Source organism: Sceloporus occidentalis, unplaced genomic scaffold (assembly GCF_023333645.1).
Source record: "Sceloporus occidentalis isolate IW3139 unplaced genomic scaffold, rSceOcc1.0.p SCAF_76, whole genome shotgun sequence".
NCBI lineage: Eukaryota > Metazoa > Chordata > Lepidosauria > Squamata > Phrynosomatidae > Sceloporus > Sceloporus occidentalis.
Genome location: NW_028317056.1, coordinates 1,810,169 through 1,834,251, shown reverse-complemented (window position 1 = coordinate 1,834,251; position 24,083 = coordinate 1,810,169). Strand labels below are relative to the sequence as shown.

Here is a 24,083-nt window from a genome sequence, read left to right as displayed (position 1 = left end):
GTACCTCAGAACTCCCCATCTGGCCAAAACGTGGCTCCAACATTCAGAAGATCATTGAGAACCTCACCTGTTTTAGCTGATCGAGAGACCACCCTTGGAAGGTGGCTTTGTTCACCAGCTGGATGGCTTGGTCCACTTCTTTTTGGATGTCCTCGTCCATAAGGTCCTTATTTGGCACTAACCAGTTTCCACCCCCCCTCGTTAAACCCCACGAGGGGCAAAACGACGCCAAGAAGAAGATGCCGATCATGTTAATACCCAAGGGCATCATGGCTTCTCATACCATGGACCTCAACAGCTCCAGGTCTATAAAAGGTCTATAAAAGCTCTCCCTGCTCTACATGCTACTGACTCAGTCGCCCGGAGTCCCCTAGCCCAGGTGGCGCATGTAACATGATCACATTTTAAGGACCAAAAGCCATTTGCTATTTATGGGTTATTTTAGGTCCTTAGCTCAAGGGGGGGGGGGCTCTCCAAATAACATCATAAAAGATCCGGGAGTCCTGGGTTGACTTTCTCTGAAAACATTCCAGAAACTCCCCGCCGTTTTACAAGTCCCAGAAGCCACAAAACGTGTAAATCTAACAGCTGAGATTCGTGACCTCGTGTGGCATGTGCTTTAAAACACTGAGTCCAAAACACGTTTTAAGTGTGTAGGAATCTCCTCCTGTCTAAAACAAATAATGGAATGGACTTAAATAATCAAATTGGGTAAAGATGATCCTTTATTGGCCAACCTGAATTACATTAGATTGCGAGCTTCAAAGATCCATTACGTTCCTCCTTCTTTGTGTATAAGATGCATGAAAGAAGACCAGCATATTCTAGAGAGTCAGCAATTTAATGCAATTCAGTTAAACAACTAAAATATTTTCTTTATTCAATTTTCATGAATCAAATTTCAAATTTGATTCATGAAATCAAATTTCAGCAACCTTTTGGGCATAATTAGTAGCTGGTCGAGAAAAGATCATTTCCCTCTTGGGAGGGAAGACACGGCTGAAGTGAAAATGTGTAATTAAGAATATTTTTTAATATTACTAGGTAAATGATTTTCCTTTTCGAAATTTTTAGATACATTTTTGATTATTATATTATATATATATATATATTATATTTTTAGATAGATTTTTGATTATTATATATATTTTATATTTTTAGATATATTTTTGATTATTATATATATATATATATTATATATTTTTGATTATTCTATTATATATATTATATATTTTTAGATAGATTTTTTCTTTTTATATATATATATAATATATTTTTAGATAGATTTTTGATTATATCTGTAAATCAGCCTCATTAGTAATAATATTTTTTTTTCACAGCGTCTTAAAATTGTAAATTTTAGGTTTTTTTTCAACACTTTTGATGCGCGTTACATCGGCTCAGGTGTATTGATATATATATTTATTGGATTCCGCATAGAAGTAACAGGTAACATTCTAGAACACTCGTTCCTTGAACCCACCGGCTGAACGCCCACTCTCGGGTGAGACCGACCTTTATTAATAGTCGATGCTGAACAGAGATAAAGAATAAATGTACATAGTGAGCATAACAGAGCGAGCCACAACCCCACCACTTAATATTCATGCTATTGTGGGTGGGGCATGTATGGAGTGGGTGGAGTCTCAGGACACAGCCCCACTCACCCAGGCTCCCCTATATAAATCAAGTCGCATATACTTAATTTTATTGAGTAATCTGACTAAGGAAATTATCATTATCTGTCCAAAAAAAACCAAAGCATGAGCTCATCACGCTACCCCAGCCGCCTAAATCACAGACCCCGTACTGCTGATTTTGGAGACACGGCATGACATCCAGGCGCGAGGCCTTCATCCTATGGATAAATGTCCGTAATTAAGTAAGTGTTCACTCATACAATTCTTCTACCACTTGAGTTCACTGCTGTCTTGACTTGCAAAGGTTAAAAACACATTTATTTATTTATATTTTAATATAAAATGGCATTGTTGCCGTATTGATGAAATCCATTTTTGTAGGGATACAGTTAATCGGACGAGGTTCTGATAATATATCCCATCCCCCGCTCTGCCGGCAGACAAATGGTTTGGTAAAGATGAGGAAGCCTTCTGTTGAATTTCCAATGGTTTCCGGCTACAGACAATGCTCCAGACAGGTACATTTCACCCTCTGGACTGACCCATGAAGTGAAGATGCATCGGCCAGAGTTAGGATGGCACCTCTGGGCAAACCTCTCCCTGTGGCAATGCTGGACACTTCACCGGGCGTCAATGCCCGTTTCCACATCGTAAAACCAGCCAGGTGTCCGACAAAGGCTTCCGAGCTGTCAAAACCACCGCCTAACGTGTCTTGCTCCTGACCGAGGACCAGAGACCCTCCTGGAGGTATCTCATAACCTTTCTGAAACCTGGAACCTGTAGAAGCCAACCTTCGATCCACGTAGAACCAATATTTCCCCTGGATGGACGACCAGATGAAGCAGGTGTGGTGCCAGTTTCCGTCTATAAGTGGCACGATGGGCAACTCTCGGAAGGCTGGGTCGCCGATGACAAAGTGGAGGGAGTCATAAGCTGCTCCATTCCTTCCATGGAGGACAAGTTTGTTGTCGTTGTCTTCTGTTGCGTATGACAGGATAGTACCTACGTAGCTGGCGTTGGTCTTTACCCAGCTGCAGATGGAAAATTCGTGAAGACCTTCTCTCAGACCGCTCTTGAAGGTGGCAAAATTTTCAGTTGAGGGACTGGGGAAAGTCAGCATGGAGTCCACGTTACAAACTAAAAAAAAAAGAAAATATTTCATTATCGAAAATAGGTTTTGTACATATATGTATGTGTATATGTATATAAACAGCGACCCAGCAAGAAGTAAAGGGATAAACTGTCTAATCGAGCCTTTTTAACCCTAAATCAATAATTTGGACATTATACAAGGTGCTTTTATAAGACGTGCCTCTCCTACATATATGTTTTGGAACATTTCATCACGGTTGACTTACTTGTGCCGGGTACTTTGGTGGATCTTTGCTCTGTGGTCTTTGGGACTTTTGCCGATGCTGTTGTAGAGCGAACGCCTGGAGCTTTCTCCTCCATAATTCTTGGCTGTGGCTTGGTGGTGCCAATAGCAATTGCCTTCTCCTCCATAATCCTCGGCGGGAACCTGGTACTGCCAACAGCAAATGTCTTCTGGTCTGTAACTCTTGGCGGTGGACTCATAGTGTGAACGGAAGATGATTTCTCCTCTGTAACTCTTGGTGGTTGAGCTGTTGTGAGAATCTCCGGCATCTTCCCCTCTCCTGGTGGCTGGAAGGTAGTGTGAAAATGCGATATCTTCTCCTCCGTACTTCTTGGTGGTAACGTTGTAGCACCTCTTCCTAGAGTATTGTCCTCTGCAACTCCCAGCGGTGGTCTGCCAGGTGGTTTGTCCTTCGGTGAGACTACAATCTTGGTCCCGTTTCCATGCTGGGCTGCCATCTGGTCCATGATGCTTTTTGGGATAAGGAGCTGTTGTTCTTCATGGAACTTCTTCCTCTGATCATGTTTGGTCTGAAGCTTAACCATGCGTTGCTCGACAGTTATAGTCCCAGGCGCAAATCCTGGGGGCGCCGACTGCTTCGTTTGCGGAGTACGATTTAGCTCTCGAGCCGCCATCAATGAACTTGGTGGTAAAATGTCATTCTGTGAAAGTCCTCGGACCTGCTCCTCCAAAGCAGCTATTTTACCGCCCTGTCTCTTCACGACTTCCCGAAACATCTCCATTCCTTTATGCAAGACAGACTTGTCCTTCACCAGCTTATCGAGCCGCAGTTTTTGACTGTTGATAGCCAACGTCAAGTTAGATATGACGGCGTCCCGAGCTTTGCTTTCCCTGGTCATCTGCTTATTCCTCTCTGACATGGATTCCTCCAGCGAAGACATCTTCAGGTCCAGCTTTTTTGTCTTCTTCTGCATTTTTTTCAGCCAAATCTTGATGGCGTTCATCTCTCCCTGGGTAACGTCGCTGGAGGCGTTGAAAGCCTCCGTTAAGGACCTTTGCTGGTCGAGGATGTGCTCAAAGCGCTGGTCGATATTGTAGGAGATATTGTAATTCTCCGCGATTCCTTGAAGCCGGGTCAGCGTCACCTCCTGGAAACGACGAAACTGCAAGGAAAAAACAAGGAAACAGCTCGAAAAGCGTACTTTTCCAAAGCATTGGGGCTAAAAATCAAACTATATTTTTTAAATTTTTGTACAGATTAATATATAATTGAGACAAGTGGAGGCGCAGCGTAAAATCATGCCCCGGGGGGCCCAAATCCAGCATAAATTGATATCTATTTTACACGTATGTATTTTGGGGCGAAGTCCTGAAAGTAGAGCGGTCACCCTGAAGAATGTGCAATGTTCTTGTGCACCAGAATTGCTTTTTATAAAGGCGAACCTTTTGTCTAAGCCCCGTAGATCACAACCTTACTTAGATAAACGGAGGGGAATCCACCAAGCGCCACGTAGAGCTGAGCCCCCATTCCTGCCCCGGGTTGAGTTACCCCAGCACCGGTGACATCATCAGCGTCTGCCTTCTCTGCTCATACATCATATGCAATAAATCATTGCTCAAGAGTCAAAGTTCCAACCGCTGACTTCTTAAGGTCACTGCAAGTCAATCTATTTTCACTTTTCTGGCACTGAAAGGGTGACATTTACGGTATGTGTAACGTAAGAGGAGCTGCTGAGGACTACAGCTCCCATCGCACTCAGCCAGCCAAATGCATGCAGGGTGTATCAATATGCTGCAACAATGTTTATTGTGTGTGGAGGACTACAGTGTCCGTCCCCTGAGAGTATTTACCCCAGAAATACCCCCCCCCCGATCGCTTTTGCTGCTGTGATTGGCTGGCAGGATGACAGAGTCTGGAGCGGACTACTTCATGTTCTATAAGGAGATTATATTATACCCCAGCCTCTTATTCATGTGTTTCATCAGTATAGTGTATAGAGTCGCGGAACACGATGGCGAGATATAAATGAATGCGTTAATAATAACAACAATAATAGAATTCTTTACGAGATACAAGTGACTCGGGGATAAGTTAAGTTCCAAAAGTATTTGTCAGAGAGACCTCGTGGCTATTATATGTAATATGAGGAATTTTTACTTTACTGAGAGAGTGGTAGATAAGTGGAACAGCCTCCCAGCAGAAGTGGTAGAGGGTAATACAGTGAGGGAATTTAAAGGATGCATGGGATATTTTAAGAAGGGTCGTCATCTTGTAACGACACCCTCTTCTGTTGGTTGCTGTTATATTAAGACGCGTGTCCGACAGAGGGGTTTACACCGCACGCCAGATCATTTTTAACGCCCAGTTTAGTCCTTGGTGATAAAAAGATAAAGAGTCCCGACATATAAGATTTAATATGAAAGAGGATAAAGGTTTATATGATATGTGCGATTTCTCTAACCTATTTTAGGATATCCCTGCTTAACCACAGGTGGCGTATCCACCTGTGTGCCGGCAGGAAAATGCTAGATCCTGATTGGTTAGATGTCTAATGTCATAGTAAGGTTTAGTGCGTCCACGGAGGAGAGATTGAGGGGTGAAGTGAGAAGAATAAGAAATGAATGGGAGGATGTAGGATTAATGCTAGAGGTGTCCCGGCCCCCCATCGCACAGCAGCCCACCCAAGATGCCAACGGCCACCGGAACATGGATCACAAATAAGCGAAAGGCCTCATTGAATTACGAGAGCAGGGAATGGCTGACACGTCTTCCCACCCAGAGCCGCCGGACACCCGTGTCCAATATCCCGCTTCTCGACCTGGAACCCACCTGTTCCTCCAGTCTGCGGAACCTCTCGAAAAACGGTTTCCTTTGCTCCAGAATGCGGCTTTGTTCCGGAAGGACGCCCGGCAGGCAGAGAGCAGCCAGAACCAGCAACCTCAGCATGCTGACGGACCTCAGCCGGACTCTCGAGCGGAGAATGCGGGTCCAACAGGAGCTCGGCTCAATGGGAAGGACTCATGATGTAGCGTCCGCTCCGCTGCTCCTTCCCCTTTCTTTTTCTCCTTTCTCTTTTTTCTTCAATCACTTTCTCTACCTCCCAAACATCCATCAATTTTCTATCCAGTTTTGTCCTTACTTTCTTTGAACAAAGTCACCCCCCCCCACCCTGGTCTTCTCTTCGTTCCAAGTATCCGGTTCCTCTTCTCTATAAACCTATTATCATAGTTTTCTGGGGTTTATTCCTTTATCCGGCGAGGTCTGACATCTCCTCCTGTCTTGTGGCTCCTGTTTCATCTGATCTCGGAGCCTCCCGTCTCCCCCACCGAGCCCTGCCTGGTTTGGTCCACAAATAGATGAGTTTTTCAGGCTCCCGCAGCATCCCAGCGAGCCAATTTTAGCCGCACGGAGAGGCTTCGCTATGGAAGCCTCCAGAAAAAAAAAAGGGATATTTAAGGCTGTCTCTGCAAAATGATCTCCGTCTTATTTTAACTTTTTTTACAGCTGGAAACTTGTCTGTTTTAGTCTTTAAGAGCCGCCCGCCGGCGGCTGAGGGGACGAGACTTCCCCCTCCCCATTATATTTAGGAAATATCAAATGTAAAGTATATTGAAAACACAGACTCGGTGAGTAATAGGGACATTAATAACTATAAATCATCAAATAAAAAAACTGTGATTTATACCCGGTAGCAACGGCATGCTGTTGTGAATTTAATGAGAAAACCTGCAAAAAGGGACGTTTCCTGTTTAAAATTTGCTTAAAAAATTCTACGTTTCTGTTAAATGTGTAAATGTTAGGGATCAGAGTACGGGATCATGCATGAGGATCGACAGAAGCTTAATTTAGCTCAGCCTGGAACCAGAGAGCGTTCTGTTGGATCCAAAATTATAATTCATTACCCCGGCCCGTTGCGCAAGAATGTGGGGTCTACAGCAGTTTATATACATTCTTTCGCACAACTTTACAAGTTATCTGATGCACAGAACCCAACGTATAATTCATTAGAATGGATACTTTTGTCCCAAAGCAGAGTGTCGGGCCAACAGTCTATATAAATAAAAGACACAAATAATAATAAATACAGTACGATGTCGCGTTACATATGCTTCCTTTTCGGAACCTCAGTAAACTCTACGGGCGATGCCCACAAACAAAGGGACGTTCATACGGAACACGCGGCATCGTCCTCTTTCGAACCCTGAAGCCTCGCAACAATAACGAGATGAGAAGAACAGAGATTGGTGTAGTAGCTTTTATTTCGTTAAGAAATATTTGGCCTGAGTAGTAAAAGTCTTAAATAAAGCCTTAATAAATAAGATAAAATATATATAAAGGCATAGAGAGCGGAGTATAGAAAAACGGCTGGCAGTGTCGGGAGGCTGGTCTGTAGAGAGAGGTCTTCGGCCCATGCTTACCTTCAAACGCTAACGAGAAGTATGGAACCTACCTGATCTACTTAGGTATTGGAATCTCCACCCATGCCATCAACTATTGCTATGGTTACAAGGATTTGGGGACCCTATCATTAGAACTCATTGAGTCTGGAAGTAGGTTAGTTATATAGGAATATGTTCAGGTCCTAAGTCAACGCATGAGCTTCAAACCCTAAAGAACGTATGGTCCATAGAATAACAGCACAGGTACAGGCCGTCCGCCTTTGGAGGTGAAGGCTCTCCCCTATCACACCTTGGTGAATCTCCTCCGACATGTTTCCCGCTTGTCTGGCAGTACATGCGATGAAGTCACTCCGGGAGCACTGGGTAGAAAGGCGAGGGCGTTTAAAAATGGCAGCCTTGTCGTAAATTATTAAGAAACCTTACAAAAACGTCTAAGTAAGGGATGAGGTGACGAAGTTGAGACGTAAAACAGAAATCTGACCCGTAACACATAAATATCCCGCCACCGGATCGGGCCATCTGTGACCTTTATGATATAAATATGACGTTAGAAGACTAGAAGAGTCCGAAGGTCCCACGCGAAGGTTCAGCCAATCCAAACGTTTCACACCACACACCGAGCTTCTGTGTCACTTGGGATTCCAGATGCGGTTCCACCAGATGTTGAGTAGTCTTGTGCGGTGGCATTTTATGGTCCACTGGTAAGTCTCGGCAGATGGTTGGAGAAGTGTAGGGTTTGGAGACCCCCCAGTTCTCTGTTATCTGGATATTAAGGAGTCAGTCTGAGACTTGTTGGACGAGTTGGTGATCCCACTTAACAGCGAGAAGCCGCTGCAGGATTCCAAGCTGGACATCGAGCCCCTAGTGAGAAGAAACATGGACAGAATGAGGCTAAAAGCAAATAAAATACTTTAAACGATGAAAAAAAAACTAATTTTAATTTCTATTTAGGTGCTCTGTGATGTCTATCCCTTTAAACACCAGTATAAATACCCTGTGTTTGATTAAAGATAAGTCTCCAGTATATATCATGATTATTTTCGTACTACTATCTATGCCGTTAATAATACGTCTGATTATATTAAAGCTGAGAGCAGAACGTACCTAAAATCCTCAGACGCCAGCACCTCGAAGTAGTACATGAGTTTGCACTTGTGAGCAGATCCCTGAAGAGAGGCCAAGACGTCGTCCACCCGCGTAATGCTGGAACCAGACGCTGGGCTGTGGATCTTCCACTGTAGGACGTAGAACCCGGGCCAGCGAGTGACATGGGACCCCTGGAGAAACACGGAGAAATTAGGCACGGCAATGGTGGGGGGGGTCACAAAACCACCGAAAAGGGGATATTACGACTCGAGACCAATTTGCTCCTAAACTTGTAAACCAACAGCCTTAAGGTTCCATGATTGTGGGGGAACCGATTTGGTGCCGCGCTTCATATTCTCAATATTTCCTGCCTACCCCCTGAAAAGAATGCTCTTGTGAGCCAGGGCTGGAAGTCGGGAGCGCAGAGGGGTAATCCTTCCCCGCGGTGTAACGAACGATGACTTTGTTGTGGTTTGTTAGGGATAATGGGACTGGATTTCTGAGCAGCCTCCACCACGCAGAAAGCAATCACGAACCTGGATGCTCTCCCCCTCTCGCAGATTAATGGAGCCTCCAACCTGCTGTAATCGACTCCCAAGACCCAGTTCTTGTCTATGAGCTGCACGTTGGTGCCGGAGGCCGCAGGACCAGCCGCCGGGCCCGGATCTCTCTGGTGGGTTTGTGGGGCTCGTTTGGAGTGAAAGAGGCTGAAGACGACATCTCCGCGGAGGATGTCAAAGTCCCAGGTGATGACAGATTCCTCCTCCAGGATTTCAGAAGTGATCTGTAAGAGCAGAGGTGGCATTTACCAGATACAGAATATACTGGAACAGACGGTAGGAATCAGAGGCTATACGGGTGTATATATATATATATATATATATATATCTATATGATATAGATTTTGAGGGATATGTTGTGCCGCTCGTACCTCGTGCGGGGATCCCTTACACACATAAGCCGTATGATAAATAGTCTCTGCCCAGATCCGGATGTGATCGGAGGTCTCGGCGTCGTCACCGGACTGATACAGGGACTTGGGGACCAGACCGCCCTCTGGGATGTTACACTGCAAAACACACAACGTTTCATATCGTTCCGGGCGTCCAATAATCTTTTATCATACAGTCATAGCTGCCAACAGTCTTGATTGGGTCCTGGCTGCTGCTGCCCGGAAGTGTAGAATGCCGGACCTGACGGTAACCGCGCGCTATGGTAACTGTTAATGATGCGAAAGGTACCCCCGTGCATTAACATTGTGGGTGAAGCGACCCTAAAAAAATGTTACAAATGCTTTTATAGTGAAAATTACAATGTAACTATTTATCTAAAAATGATTTCTCAAACGTAATCATTTGCTTAAACAGGATTATACATGAATGTAAGCTTTTAGCATCTTCCATATTGGCATTGTACAGCGCCGTGGAATATGACGTTGCTATATAATAATCAGCAAATAATAATACACTAGATTAACCATAAAGATATGTTTGCATCAATCCTGCCTCCTGGTGGTAGCAATAAGGTACTGCTTCTACAGACAAAACCTTCCATCATCATCCGTTTACCCTCATGGAGGCTTCCAAAAATAAGTAAAATTCGGAATATCCAGGTCTGGAGATTATTGTCATTTTTGCACACGAGGGGTCCATTTCAGAATGATTATTTATCCAGTTCATAGATTGGGTTCCTTACCACGCATTCTCCTCCGAGGAAGTCGGGGATTACGTCTTTATCCAGATAATCAGAGATCCCTCCGGGGCCCTGATAGTTGTTTCCGCTGTATATCAGAAACTTCTGCCGCGTGTTCTCATTGATGAACGGGCTGACCTGGAAGAGGCGACCAGATAACCCCCCAAAAAAACGGGTCAGTCAGTAACTGCCAAAGAGTTATTCTACGGGGAACGTGTCCTCAACTGAAGGACCCGAGATCCTCCTTAGGTATCAGAACCTTTGGAGGCTTCAGGGCAGGACTTGGGAACAAAGCCGATGAAGCCAATGGATGTAAAACCTGGAATAAGGTGGACATCAGGATGGGCAGTTTGACCGAGAGCCCATCGTGGCTTACAAAAGGCCTCTCGGTATACAGGTTTTAATCACTTATTATTTAAAAGATAGAGTCCACTAAGCGCCAAGTCTTCTTCTAAAATCCTCTCCACTCACCAGAGTCCAGAGAACGGGAAACACTCGCGGAGCTCGGACAATAAGCAGCCTCCCCAAAGTCTCCGGGTAATTGGCCTCGACGACCTCTATAATCCTTAGCAAGGCCTTCACACCGGGCCTCCAAAGATGGCGCATGTTCAGGCCTTCAAGATCCACCAGACAGGTCCACGACCTGAGAGCGGGGCAAAGGGAATAACATGAGGGGGTGAAAGGCTGGGGGTCCGTCCGAAAAGTATAGAGAGGATCCTGATGAAAAACATGTGCGACCAAATACAGATTTAATGCACCTTTTTTAAGGGAAGTAGTAGATTATTTCGACTAACCTGATTGGCCGGCCAAACTGCTGGGTGTTCTCCTCGCAACGTTTCTGTGCTTCTTCATTGATGGATAAAACCTGCTTATATAAAAAATATTTATATGCAGTTTTACCAATGTATATAAAATTAAACATGGAAAATACTACGTCTTGGACCATAAGTGGACTGAACCCTCCAGAAATTGCTTGCAGAAGCCTAAGGCTCGGAGCGAACGCATGAATCGGAAATCATGGACGGTAGTTGGGGGACTTACGTGCCGTAAGATGGACTCCTCTCCGAGGGCTTTCACCAGGCCCTTAGTGTCCACTTGTCCCAAGCGCAGGATATAGAGTGGGCGACCATCTTAAATATAAAGAACGGAGAGCGTGACCTACAGTTTTTTAAAATTAATGCATTTTTTGATATTTAATTACACGTTACGGGCGATCGCTAAGAGATTCGCTCGTAAAGCCTCGATGTACATGAACTCCGGCCCCGGGCCAATTAACATTATTTGGAAATCTATATATAATTCTGGGTACCCCCATAAGGAAACGGGTCTAGCGTACAGCCCCTCCGATACAGGGTCAGGCAAACTCCATACTGACTCGGAGAGCCGGGTTTCCTACCTTTGTCATGGTAATGCCAACCGCCGGCATAGTACTCCTCCAAGATGGGAGGCGGGCGCCACGTCTGGAGAATGTAGTCCACCTGGTACTGCTTACGCCAAGACAGAGACTGGCACAGCATCTCCCGCGCTTTCTCCATGTTGAAGTCGCGAGCCCTGAGGAAGCGCAGGATGTGCTCGTCGTTGGGGATCTGCGGCACGGAAATGATTTACACGGTGAAAAGGAGGAGTCCGTTAACAGCCGGGCGGCTCGCCGAACACCTGATTATCACCCCGAAAAAAAAAGGAAAACATAGCCAAGAAAACCTGAAATCTCGTCAAAAAAACTAGCTGGATAAATCTGTCACCATGCGCGCTACCGCCTCGGTGGGCCACACCGTTTATAAGGGCTTCACCGGAAGGATGTGGACAGACGGTAAAGTTACGGGGCATTTCTGGGCAAACCCACTGCCCTCGGGGCCAACAGATGAGGACTGGCAAGAACCATTGTCTCTGTCTCAAGCCGCTCAACTTTTAACGCTGCTTCTCCTCGGCCCGAGCTCAACGCGATGAACAGCGAAACTACTGGATCATCGTGGGAACGTTGATACATTGTTGCATTGGGTTAAAAAAGTAATAAATCATATTTTATTGAAAAAGAGAGCCCAAGAGCAGCCGAAAAAGGTAGTCCTCGGTGTGGCCTAAGGTGAACCTTGGTCCAACACAGAGGGCGTTATAGTTGCGCCGCGTTGTGTGCCGTGGCACCCGGGGTAATGATTAGGCCAATGGAAAGTCCACCGGCAGATGCCGCAAGAAGACAAAGCGGGTGGAAAGTCACCATGGAACCCCTTCTGCATTCAGCTCCTCAGCCAGGTCCCCTCAAAACATCCCTCAAGAAACGGTTATGGGGGCAGAATATGCTTCCAGGACCATGGATGGTGAGGAGGAGGATGAAGAAGGAGGCTGAACGCACTAGTAGACCTGCAGTCATCCAATAGGATATTAAGTCTCCTACCGGCCACACGTAGGGTTCTCTTTTTTAAATATCGGAATTTTTAGATACTCAACCTGTCGCTACAACACTCCGAGCTCATTCACAAAGGACTCTCCTCCGTGTGGCTTCGCTGACATTGTCAAACGTCAAAGGAGCGAGAGGATTAGATGGGTTCGTAAAAAATAAGACGTCACGGCAACAGAGACAAGCAAACCAGACCCAAAAGTGTGTCCGTCATCAACAAAAGGTAGCATTAACCAATACACCAAGACGATCAAAAATGTGAACAGAAAATCTCCCCAAACCCCGGCGGACGATCGAGCGACTGATGTCTCCCACCTCGAATGTTAATTCTTTATAAAAAGAATGTGCGGGGTTCTCGCTGCTTTATAAATCTATGCCACGGCCTCTGATCTGAGGAGATTTTCTCACCAATCGATCGATTAAGAGAAGTAATCGCTGCTTTATAATTCTGCTTTGGCGGAACAGTCTTATATTATATTATATGTATATATAGTTATATTATATTATATGTATATATAGTTATATTATATTATATATACATTGTATCCTCGGAAACCTATAGATGGAACGCTGAGGAACTGTTTCACTGGGATGTATTTTCTCGTTGCCGCGTTAACCGATTCTTAACGATTACGTATCGATTAGAGGAATGTCCTCGTCGCTTCGCTTGAGAATTCGGAGAGATTTTTTTCTCTGCTGGGTGAAGAAAGGGACCTCGTGTGACCCAGGACCTGAGAAGACGTCTCGTCCGGCCGGATATCCGCCTTACAATGAAGTGATTGAAGAAGTGAGACTAAAACTTTAGCCCTGGAACTTGGAGACCGTGGATCGCTTCCTAAATTAGCAATCTGAATGTATCTCAATATTACTTGGTAATTAAGGCTTTAAGTAACCTGCAATGGTGTCATTGGGGCCTGAGTCGGAACCTGGGGTATGTAGGGGTGAGATGGGGTTGTAAGCTTGCCGTTACCCAGCCGTGATGCCGGGCTGGGGATGTCTATGGTGGCAGGACCCCGATCTGGGATACAGATGTCCTTTTTGACCTTGGACCGCGCTCTGGATGGGACGTGTTCACATAACGAGCAGAATGATAAACCAGGAATAACCAGAAACCCACGAGCACAGAAATAAACAACACACAGCACTCCGATCCGTGTCACGGCAGACCTCACATGTACCTTATCAGCTTTCCACTCGCCGGATTCTGACTACAGGAGGAAAAACAGGGCAATCTCACTGTCTCAGTCATACATGTTACGGCACAACGGGGGGGGGGGGGAATTTATTCCCTTGGCAGTTACCACGGATACCTCCCCATTTTGCCCCCTTTCGTGGTGACGCCTGTAGGAACACATATGCAGGGACAGGACCTAGGTGGCTATTTTTCTTCTAAAAGGCGAATATGCCACCCACCGCTGAAAACAGCAAGCGCCGTCTCCAGCGCTCCACTAAACGTTACGTCGTATAACCCAAGAGAGCGGCCAGCGTAACAAGCGCAGCGCGTGGTGCGTGTTCATGCGCGGCCGCCTCACCTTGCCTTTGTGGGTTTCTTGCAGCCACTGTCGGAGATGGATGAGGGAGCTCTCCTGCATCGGGGTCAGTTTGCCCAAGTAACGCTCTATGTAGTCAGCCTCAAGTTTATCAGCTGGAAGATAAAAAAAACCCACAACCACAGCTAAAGAACGATTCGCATCTCGCCCGGCGCCCATCTCTTCCTCTACAGATCCATAACCCGTGGCCAGCGACTCGGGAGGAACGTCTGGAGGGTTGGCCGCCCCTTTCCTACAGCATGTGGTCGCACATATAACACATAGAGGTGCGTGTTGTTCCATGCATGTGACAAAAGGAACACGTTTCATAGAAATTGGAGGAATACCATCTGCCGGGGTTGTCTGCCCCTGGTTGGAGGAGTCCAGCGCTGGTCCTTGACAAAGCGATCTGTCAACTGTAGTAGTCCATGGATCTTCACGTCTGACGGGTGCTCCAGGCGTCCACCTCGGCAGCTTAGTGATGCCCTGAGCTATGAGCTCGTTCAGGTAGAACTCAATCACCTCCTTGCCCTGAAACGAAGACCAAGAGGAGAGGCGAAAATTCAGCTTCCAAGAGACTTTGGGGTAGTGGTGGGCTGAGCAAGAAGTGGTAGAGGGTAATACAGCGAGGGGATTAAACATGCGCGGGATAGGCATACGGCTCCTGAATCTAAGACGAGACCAACGACTGATTAAGGTTTGAGTCTTTACAGCAGGAGAAACGGGCGACTAGACGGGGGCCGGATGGGGGCCGATCTGCTGTCAGGTTCAGTGTTTCTATAGATTGGGCAGCGCATGCGCACCCGCTTGATGTTGGCCGTGTACTGCTTCATGGCAATTTTCTCCACCGTGCTCTCGAAGCCGAAGAACGACTTGATGTCGAGTGAAGCCGTCTGCTCGAAACACGTCCAGTCCTCGTTTTCTGGGTGAACCTAGAAGCACATTTTTTTATTTGAATGTTTGTTTTTTACGAAGGTTTTAATATTTGATTTTTTTTTTTACAAGAACCAATTGTTAAAGGAACTGAGCAAACCTAATATAGCACCTCAGAGCAACTTGGCCTGGGGAGTCCATTGGCTTTGGCGCCAGGATATTAAAGGTCCGTAAGAGCTACTCTATTGGTCGCCGGCGGGGGGCTCCTCTGGAATCAACCAATGAAGGGCAGATGCTATTATATGTTATTTTGTATTTTTTTAAATATTTTTTTGTTATAAATATAGTCAAATAGAACCACAGCCAACATAATCCACTGGGACGTGTTGGGAGACAGCAGGCGGCACGATGCATGAAAGGCGCCGGCTTAATTCGTGGCATCGGCAGAATGAAATCAAACCCAAGTGATTTCGTGTGACGGAGACCTTGGTACCATCCCAACGAGAACAATCGGTGCTTGGGAATAAAATTACACTATGTAATGAATCCCTCTCATAACGAGGGGGCAATAATATGCCCTGTCCTGCAATAAAAGCCCTGCCCGGGGCAGAGGAGAAGTCACGCAGTGTCAGATTTCCGGAGGGAGGTAACACGAGACCTGCTTTTGTTTATTATACCCTCATAGAGTTTCTGACAGCTGAAGAAATAAAAGGCATCTGATCGTATACACCTATAACCAGCTCGGTAATAACGCCGACCGATGAAAGAAAACGGATATATATACATTCTTCTTTAGGTGTTTATTATATATAATAATATTTTACATATTTCTCTAACACTTCCCTACAGATCTCCACTCCACTGCCCATCTCTACTGCAGCTGCCCTTCATTGGGTGAGCCCCCTGCCGGCGACCAATACAGTCGCTTTTACAGACCATTAAAATCCTGGCGCCAAAGCCAACGGTCTCCCCAGGCCAAGTTGCTCCGAGGTGTACCTTGCCCTACCAGGGGGACTAAAATCTCCATTCCTCCCAGGCCAAGTTGCTCCGAGGTGTACCTTGCCCTACCAGGGGGACTAAAATCTCCATTCCTCCCAGGCCAAGTTGCTCCGAGGTGTACCTTGCCCTACCAGGGGGACTAAAATCTCCATTCCTCCCAGGCCAAGTTGTTATTACGAAAGGGGGTCCGGGGGGGGGGGGGTTCAGGTCCTGGGGCTCTTAACTACAATGTTCCTCCCTTTTCTTTGAACTTACGGAGTAACTGCATGTCTCGTTGACCAAGACACGGGTGGAGAAGGTCTCGTTGTGAGCTTCGATCAATAACGTGCGATCCTTCCAGTTCAGAGTGTTCTTCTGGATGAAGAAGACAAATTCCACCCCAGCGATCTACAAAAAACCCCCCCAAAAAACCTGGCTGTAAAAATCGCATACATTTAATATATAACCAGCCTCACAACCTGCCCCGGGGCAGAATATTGGGGGTAACGCTTGGTTAGTATAGAAGGCACAGTTACATTTACACAGTTGGGCTCTAGTGGGATAAGCAAATAAACCTCAGTTTTAATGGCAACAACCTATCAGGTGCCTGCTTACGTGTCATGTGACAATTAAGTGTCCGCACCCAAAAAATACGAAAAAAGGCACAAATTTTACTTATTTCTGGTTTGGGCATTCAGTGGAATTTGGAATTTGTGTTTCTAATGCTGTCTTTAGCTAAAAATTCCACCTTTAAAACAGATGGAATTAAATGTCATATTTTACCTGAAAAAAATAAATGTCATTTAATTGGGTAAAAATGTAATAAAAAAAAAAGAAATTAACCCATTCACCAGGTAGCAGCCCATGTTTTAATAAGTGACGCCCACCTTGGCAGCCCATTGATAACTAGTGTTTTAACCATTTAATGACATTAATAATAGAACTAATTCTGGAAATATGTAAAAAAAAAAAAATTCCAAAAAAATAAATAATCTTTAATCTATTAATCTAATAAATGTTTTATTTCACGGACCTTTTTGAGTAATCGCGGGGCGTCCACGTTCAGTTTGCAGCTTCTCTCCACCACGTGAACGGCCCCGTCCTCGCTGGCGTGCTCGCGAAGGATGTCGCTCCCCAAAAATACGGGAATGAGGGGGCAGGTGGGGAATCGCCTCTCGTACGCCTGCAAGACGGAGAGAGCCGGAGAGGGGTCACCGGCGGCCGACACCTTCCTGTCTGCCGGGAGCCGCTCCGTTCAGGGGGCCCCGCCGTACTCGCCATGCATTATATATTACGTATATTTCATGGGCTGAATTGGGTTACATTTCTATCAAAAAAACCTAAAACGTCAGCACATAAAAAGTTACAATTAGAGAAATTGTTACTGATTGGGGAGACGTTTTATTAAAATAGTATTAATACATGTTAGGGGCCCCGGCCAGGGCTAATCAGCGTAGCATGGGTACTACGGCCAAAATGTCTATAATTAGGGACGGCCAGATCAATAAAGGGTTAATTTTTATTCAATCGTATACTTGAAAGTTACATAATAGAAAGTGCATTACCATGCTTCCCAATTGTGCGCCTGCGCGTTATACCAGCCGAGCTCTGCCCCCCTCCCCTGCTGTCCGGATTCGCCCGGGGTAGAAGTTGGAAGGTATTCATTATAAGGGGACAAATCCATGCGCGGGGCCCCCAGTGGCCTGCGTTATGTTATTATAAGAGAGGCTTCATTCTGCTCCCTCGCACGGAAACCTCCTGGTAACACGGAAAGTGTCAGCGCCGTTCAGAGGATCGAGCCCCGTTAAGCCGATCTGCGTAATCTGCCTTCCTCTATAAAATACTGTTGGAGGGGACAGCGGGGGGGGGATTTGGGGGGTTCAGACGGGAAGCCATGACGCAGCGGTTTTAATCCTCGCCCCCACGTCTCAGTAACCCAGCTGGACTCTCTGTCTAATGGAATGTATGGAGGAACGGACTTCATTAGCATTGCCATAAAGTATCAGCTCAGTGTGGTGTTTGAGCTGGGAAAGTCACCCAAAATATCACGTGACTGACAGCACCGGCGGCTCCAGATCTGCAGATAAAGGGAGTTTATTGGAACAAAATGAGATAAAAGCAGATTTTTGTCACTGACCAACTTTACTATATACAGCGCTGGGGGGTATATCACTGTATACAGCGCTGGGGGGTTATATTACTGTATACAGCGCTGGGGGGTATATCACTGTATACAGCGCTGGGGGGTTATATTACTGTATACAGCGCTGGGGGTTATATTACTGTATACAGCGCTGGGGGGTTATATTACTGTATACAGTGCTGGGGGGAGGTTATTACTGTATACAGCGCTGGGGGTTATATTACTGTATACAGCGCTGGGGGTTATATTACTGTATACAGCGCTGGGGGGTTATATTACTGTATACAGCGCTGGGGGGTATATCACTGTATACAGCGCTGGGGGGTTATATTACTGTATACAGCGCTGGGGGGTTATATTACTGTATACAGCGCTGGGGGTTATATTACTGTATACAGCGCTGGGGGGTTATATTACTGTATACAGTGCTGGGGGGAGGTTATTACTGTATACAGCGCTGGGGGTTATATTACTGTATACAGCGCTGGGGGTTATATTACTGTATACAGCGCTGGGGGTTATATTACTGTATACAGCGCTGGGGGTTATATTACTGTATACAGCGCTGGGGGGTTATATTACTGTATACAGTGCTGGGGGTTATATTACTGTATACAGCGCTGGGGGGTTATATTACTGTATACAGTGCTGGGGGGAGGTTATTACTGTATACAGCGCTGGGGGTTATATTACTGTATACAGCGCTGGGGGTTATATTACTGTATACAGCGCTGGGGGGTTATATTACTGTATACAGCGCTGGGGGTTATATTACTGTATACAGCGCTGGGGGTTATATTACTGTATACAGCGCGGGGGTTATATTACTGTATACAGCGCTGGGGGGTTATATTACTGTATACAGTGCTGGGGGGAGGTTATTACTGTATACAGCGCTGGGGGTTATATTACTGTATACAGCGCTGGGGGTTATATTACTGTATACAGCGCTGGGGGGTTATATTACTGTATACAGTGCTGGGGGTTATTACTGTATACAGCGCTGGGGGGTTATATTACTGTATACAGCGCTGGGGGTTATATTACTGTATACAGCGCTGGGGGGTTATATTACTGTATACAGTGCTGGGGGGAGGTTATTACTGTATACAGCGCTGGGGGTTATATTACTGTATACAGCGCTGGGGGTTATATTACTGTATACAGTGCTGGGGGGTTATATTACTGTATACAGCGCTGGGGGTTATATTACTGTATACAGCGCTGGGGGTTATATTACTGTATACAGTGCTGGGGGTTATATTACTGTATACAGTGCTGGGGGGTTATATTACTGTATACAGTGCTGGGGGTTATATTACTGTATACAGTGCTGGGGGTTATATTACTGTATACAGCGCTGGGGGGTTATATTACTGTATACGGTGCTGGGGGTTATATTACTGTATACAGCGCTGGGGGTTATATTACTGTATACAGCGTCGGGGTAAATACTGTTTATATATTATATGTTATATAGGGCCGCTCTCATATAATTGGCCGCAGAGGGTTGTATTTCGGGCGTCTCGGTTAGAATGATTTGGATTATCGGACGTCTCTCCGTGGATTACCTTCTTACCCTGAATTTGCATCTAAAATGCCAGGTGTGCAAACTCACCCGTATCTCACTGAGAACTCCCTCCATCCACAAACCTCTAATTCTCTTTATCTTCATTTAATCCGAGCTCAGCTCTATGTGCCATTTTTTTATAACAAGACTCAAACCTTAATCAGTCGTTGGTCTCGTCTTAGATTCAGGAGCCGTATGCCTATCCCATGCATGTTTAATCCCCTCACTGTATTACCCTCTACCACCTCTGCTGGCAGGCTGTTCCACTTATCTACCACCCTCTCGGCAAAGTAAAAGTCCCTTACAGTTCATCCTGACTACACCTTCAAGGATTTAGTTGCCATAGAGACCTAAAAAAGGATTTATTTGCTTAACATCCTAGATCAACATGTTATGTAAGTGGAACAGCAGCTTTAACTTGCAACGCTTTCCCTGGTAGTAAGGGGATGTAAACATGCAGAGGGTCAGACGTAACAAACTTTACTCAGAGGGTGGTAGATAAGTGGAACATCCTCCCAGCAGAAGTGGTAGATGCTAATACAGTGACTAATTAAAGATCGAGTCTTTAAAGCAGGAAACATGGGCAGACTAGACGGGCCAAATGGGGCCAATCCGCTAACAGGTTTTATGTTGGCATCGATACATGTAGCAGGATGCCAGGTTCTGTCAGTGTATACCGCGGACGCTGGGTGGTGGATCAGGGTGAATAGTAAAAGAAGCAGAATTCGGTTGCGTTTCCCCGGCCGGCTCTTATCTGCAGTTACGATCCCCTTCCAGCGACCTTGAAATCTGGAGCGTATAGAGGAGGGGGCTGCATCAGCAATGCATGCAAACCGAATACCAGCAGATACCCTGTCCGGGCCGGCCCCTCGGCAGCTAAGACTGGAATGGGGCAGCTGAACGAGCAATTTGCAGGCAGAAAGAGGAACGTCGGAGCCTGCGGACAAAATCTAAACAATAAACACAGAATTCTGACCCCAGAAAAGCCTTTATCTGCGATTTTAATCTCAAAAGTGTATTAATCTAAAGAAACCCAGAACCGGCCGGCAGATCGGCCCCATCCGGCCCCCGTCTAGTCGCCCGTTTGTCCTGCTGTAAAGACTCAAACCTTAATCAGTCGTTGGTCTCGTCTTAGATTCAGGAGCCGTATGTCTATCCCATGCATGTTTAATACCCTCACTGTATTACCCTCTACCACTTCTGCTGGGAGGCTGTTCCACTTATCTACCACCCTCTCAGTAAAATAAAACTTCCTTCCATTCCATCTCAGCCTGGAATCGGGGTCTCTGTTAATATTCTATGAGGTTCTGTGACACAGGCTGTCCGGAGGGCCAGATGTTAACCCCGCGAAGGACATCTCGCTCTTCAGAAGCCTGTGGAAATATTCTTGGAACGACAGGAAGAAGCTGCAACCCCCCCCCCCCCCGAGACCATCTCTCCCCGGCCGCGCGGCGTCAGCGCAGACGTCAGAGCTAGCGTGGTAATTATACCAAACCGCGGCAAAATCATAAACAAATCTGCCCCCGGGGAGGGCAAACACCCGGGGACTGAACGGGCGGCAATTATTACGGAAAGATATAACTCGGTGGAAAAATGGCTCTCGTCCCGGTTCCGTGTCGCCTGCAGTGTACACAGTGTAGTACGATGTATTGCTGCCGGCGCTGAAGGGGTTAAATAAATGACTAGCGCTCACGCGTGGCCAGCGGTTCCGGGGCTTTTGGCTCCGAGGGAAATTCAGGTAAATGGCGGCCCTCCTCGGGATTTCCATAACTCCTCGCTGTGAAAACACGGAGCCCAGGTGCACGCGATGGCGACATCTGCCCTCCGGCCGGGAACATCTGCCACGACCTGCCCCCGGAGCGGCTAATCCGCCTCTCGCCCGACGTTATGTTGTGGCTGATATCCCTGCTTGAATGCAGGTGACTCAATGAAGTGTCTCTTTAAATAAAGTCAAGTCGTTTCCATGACGACCGGTATTAGAGCGATTCGTGTAACGCATTTGAAGAGTCTTTGATGGGCTATTAAAGGGTTAATGTTTAAAGCATTAAAGGGTCAGAAATCTGGTTACATTGTAGATCTGACTTTTTATCCATTCGTCTGATGGTTCAGATCATAAAGGGATAAACGTCTCTATGGCGATAACCTATCCGGCCTGCTTTCAGGTCATGTGATAATTAAGCGTTCCCTGAATAATTCTGAAAAACAAAATAACACGATTTATTAATTATTTCCCGGACATCCCAAAAGTACCAGGAACGACGACTCAGGTGCGGCATTTAGTTACAAAAGAGTTAAAATCATGTGATGCCCTACCAAAAGGCAAAGGGTTAACCCTCTAACGGCCAGAGAGTCACCCCTTTGGTTCTCGCAGGGTTAACGGCCTTTCATTACGGGATCGACAGACTGACGTAAGGGAACTTTGTATCGAGAAGCTCAACAAAGCCTTCCGCGCGTGTCGGGGAGGCTCAGGTGACGCTGCCGGCTACGGGCCGGGGTAATTGTGCGCTGGAAAGGGGGCAGATTGGGTAACGGATCGGGTTTCCGACTCCTGACCGCGCCGGCCCCCGCATTTAGGAAGAACCTCGATGTCCGATCGTTCTCGGAAACCCTTACGGAGGACGATCGTCACGGCGACGGCAGCCGGAGGAACCGGAATTCTCTAACAAACTGAGCAAAGTTCCAAAAATTCCAAAATAGCTAAAATTAAATATCTAAAAAAATATAAATAAATAAAATTGGTACGTTTGCCGGACGAGACGACGTCTGACCAAAAGAGAGGACTACGGTCATTTAAGATCAAACCTCAACTATGAGGTCATCGCACTCTTCCTAACTTCCACTCGGGTTCCGTCCTGCCGAGCCTCCGTTCCCAACTACCCCGCGGAGGTCCGGCGGACCCCTGAAGAACTTTGTACCAAGACCACAAACGGTTCTGAAAGTCTGAGAAATGAGTTTTTAGCAGATTTATTATTATTATTATTATTAGACGATGAAGTCATTAGACAAAGGCCGTTTGGAGCAGATGACAGGAGATGGAGAGGTCACGGAGGTCTCGTGTACATAATATTAGACGTTACGATTAGATTACACAATGAAGGTCTCTCCACACGTGGGCACAAGTAACGAGCGGAGACGGGGAACCCGACTTCTAAGGTCATGTGACCCTGCGCCCCCCCCCAACCAGCCATAAGTGACCGCCACATGCCAGAGCGCTCTTTAACACGTACCTTCCACCTATCAGAATGCAGATCCCGCCTCCGACGCCATATTGTCTCCACTACGGGCGCCCAATGAGAATCCTGGGAATTTTCTTTTTTTTTTTTTTTAATAAACTATCTAAAAATGTTATTTAATTTTTTTCTCAATTCATGATAAATACTGAAATAAAGACTTAAACGGGGAAACCGGGGTTTATTATTTAGCGAGAGTTGGACTTACCGCCATGACGAGCTCGAAGGGGTACTTGTAGACCCGCACCGGGGACTGGTACTTCTGCACCATGTTCTGCCGAGGCCGGCGGGCGCTCTGCGGATTGGAAGAAGGAGAAGGCGGTCATCTGTCGGGAGAGTGCCGGGTTCTCTATTACACATACTTCAGATAACACGCTCTGATACTTAATCCCGGGGGGGGGGGGGAAGGCGCAGCACAGCCGGGGAGGAATAAGGACGCCGCACCAGCAGGAATCTCACGTACGTTCGAGACGCTCGGCGCAGAAATGAGGTCGACAATATACATTAGGAGAAAGCTTGGTGCAATTGCCGTGGCAACCGACAGTCTTTTTTTATTTCCGTGTCCCTGCCGGCTTCCTCTTTTTCGCTTTCTACATAAACCGTCTTATTATATAAAGACACGAAAATGTTACTCAGTAACAAAACGGTCACTCTTACCGTAAAGCGCTACATTCGACCAATCGCGCGGCTTCGGGGGCTTCCCGCGTGACGTAACGGTTACCCGAGAGAACGAACGTTTCTGCAGCGAGCGTTTCCTGAACGAGCCCGTAATCCGCTGCTTTCCGGCTCTCACCATTAACGGCGACCAAGCAGGAGCCCTCCGGCCGCGATTAGAGCGTTACTAAAAATAGAGCGCATTCGGCTAACGAGCGCCGGTGGATTATCCCTTTCTGTTACGTAAGCAATGGCTTCTGGAAACCAGATATAGATTATATACGAGCCAAACATCTTAAATCCATAGAACTGTCCTAACTACAAGGTACTGTAGTGTGGTAGATAAGTGGAACGGCCTCCCAGCAGAAGCGGTAGAGGGTAATACAGTGGGGGGATTAAACATGCATGGGATGGGCATACGGCTCCTGAATCTAAGACGAGACCAACGACTGATTAAGGTTTGAGTCGTTACAGCGGGAGAAACGGGCGACTAGACGGGGGCCGGATGGGGCCGATCTGCCGGCGGGTTCACATTAAATAGGAATATAAACATTCTGAG

At 46.4% G+C, this 24,083-nt stretch overlaps 2 protein-coding genes across 2 annotated transcripts; both read right to left on the bottom strand.

The window, feature by feature from the left end:
* Nucleotides 1–2,136: 2,136 nt before the first annotated feature.
* LOC149285739 (pentraxin-4-like) lies at nt 2,137–5,923 on the bottom strand. Its single transcript, XM_089494826.1, has 3 exons — nt 5,807–5,923; nt 2,999–4,139; nt 2,137–2,777 (listed from the first exon to the last, which is right to left on the bottom strand). Exons 1-3 carry the CDS (start codon nt 5,921–5,923, stop codon nt 2,137–2,139), a joined length of 1,899 nt encoding a protein of 632 aa, XP_089350952.1.
* A 2,212-nt stretch (nt 5,924–8,135) lies between these two features.
* Nucleotides 8,136–23,141, bottom strand: LOC149285738 (SEC14-like protein 5). The gene is given in 16 exon segments (XM_089494990.1): nt 8,136–8,238; nt 8,482–8,654; nt 9,000–9,019; nt 9,022–9,247; nt 9,395–9,532; nt 10,159–10,293; nt 10,627–10,798; nt 10,950–11,020; nt 11,197–11,285; nt 11,552–11,741; nt 14,080–14,324; nt 14,517–14,607; nt 14,880–15,008; nt 16,204–16,335; nt 16,961–17,110; nt 23,079–23,141. Coding segments are annotated over 16 exon segments (2,127 nt in total).
* Between the last annotated feature and the right edge of the window lie 942 nt (nt 23,142–24,083).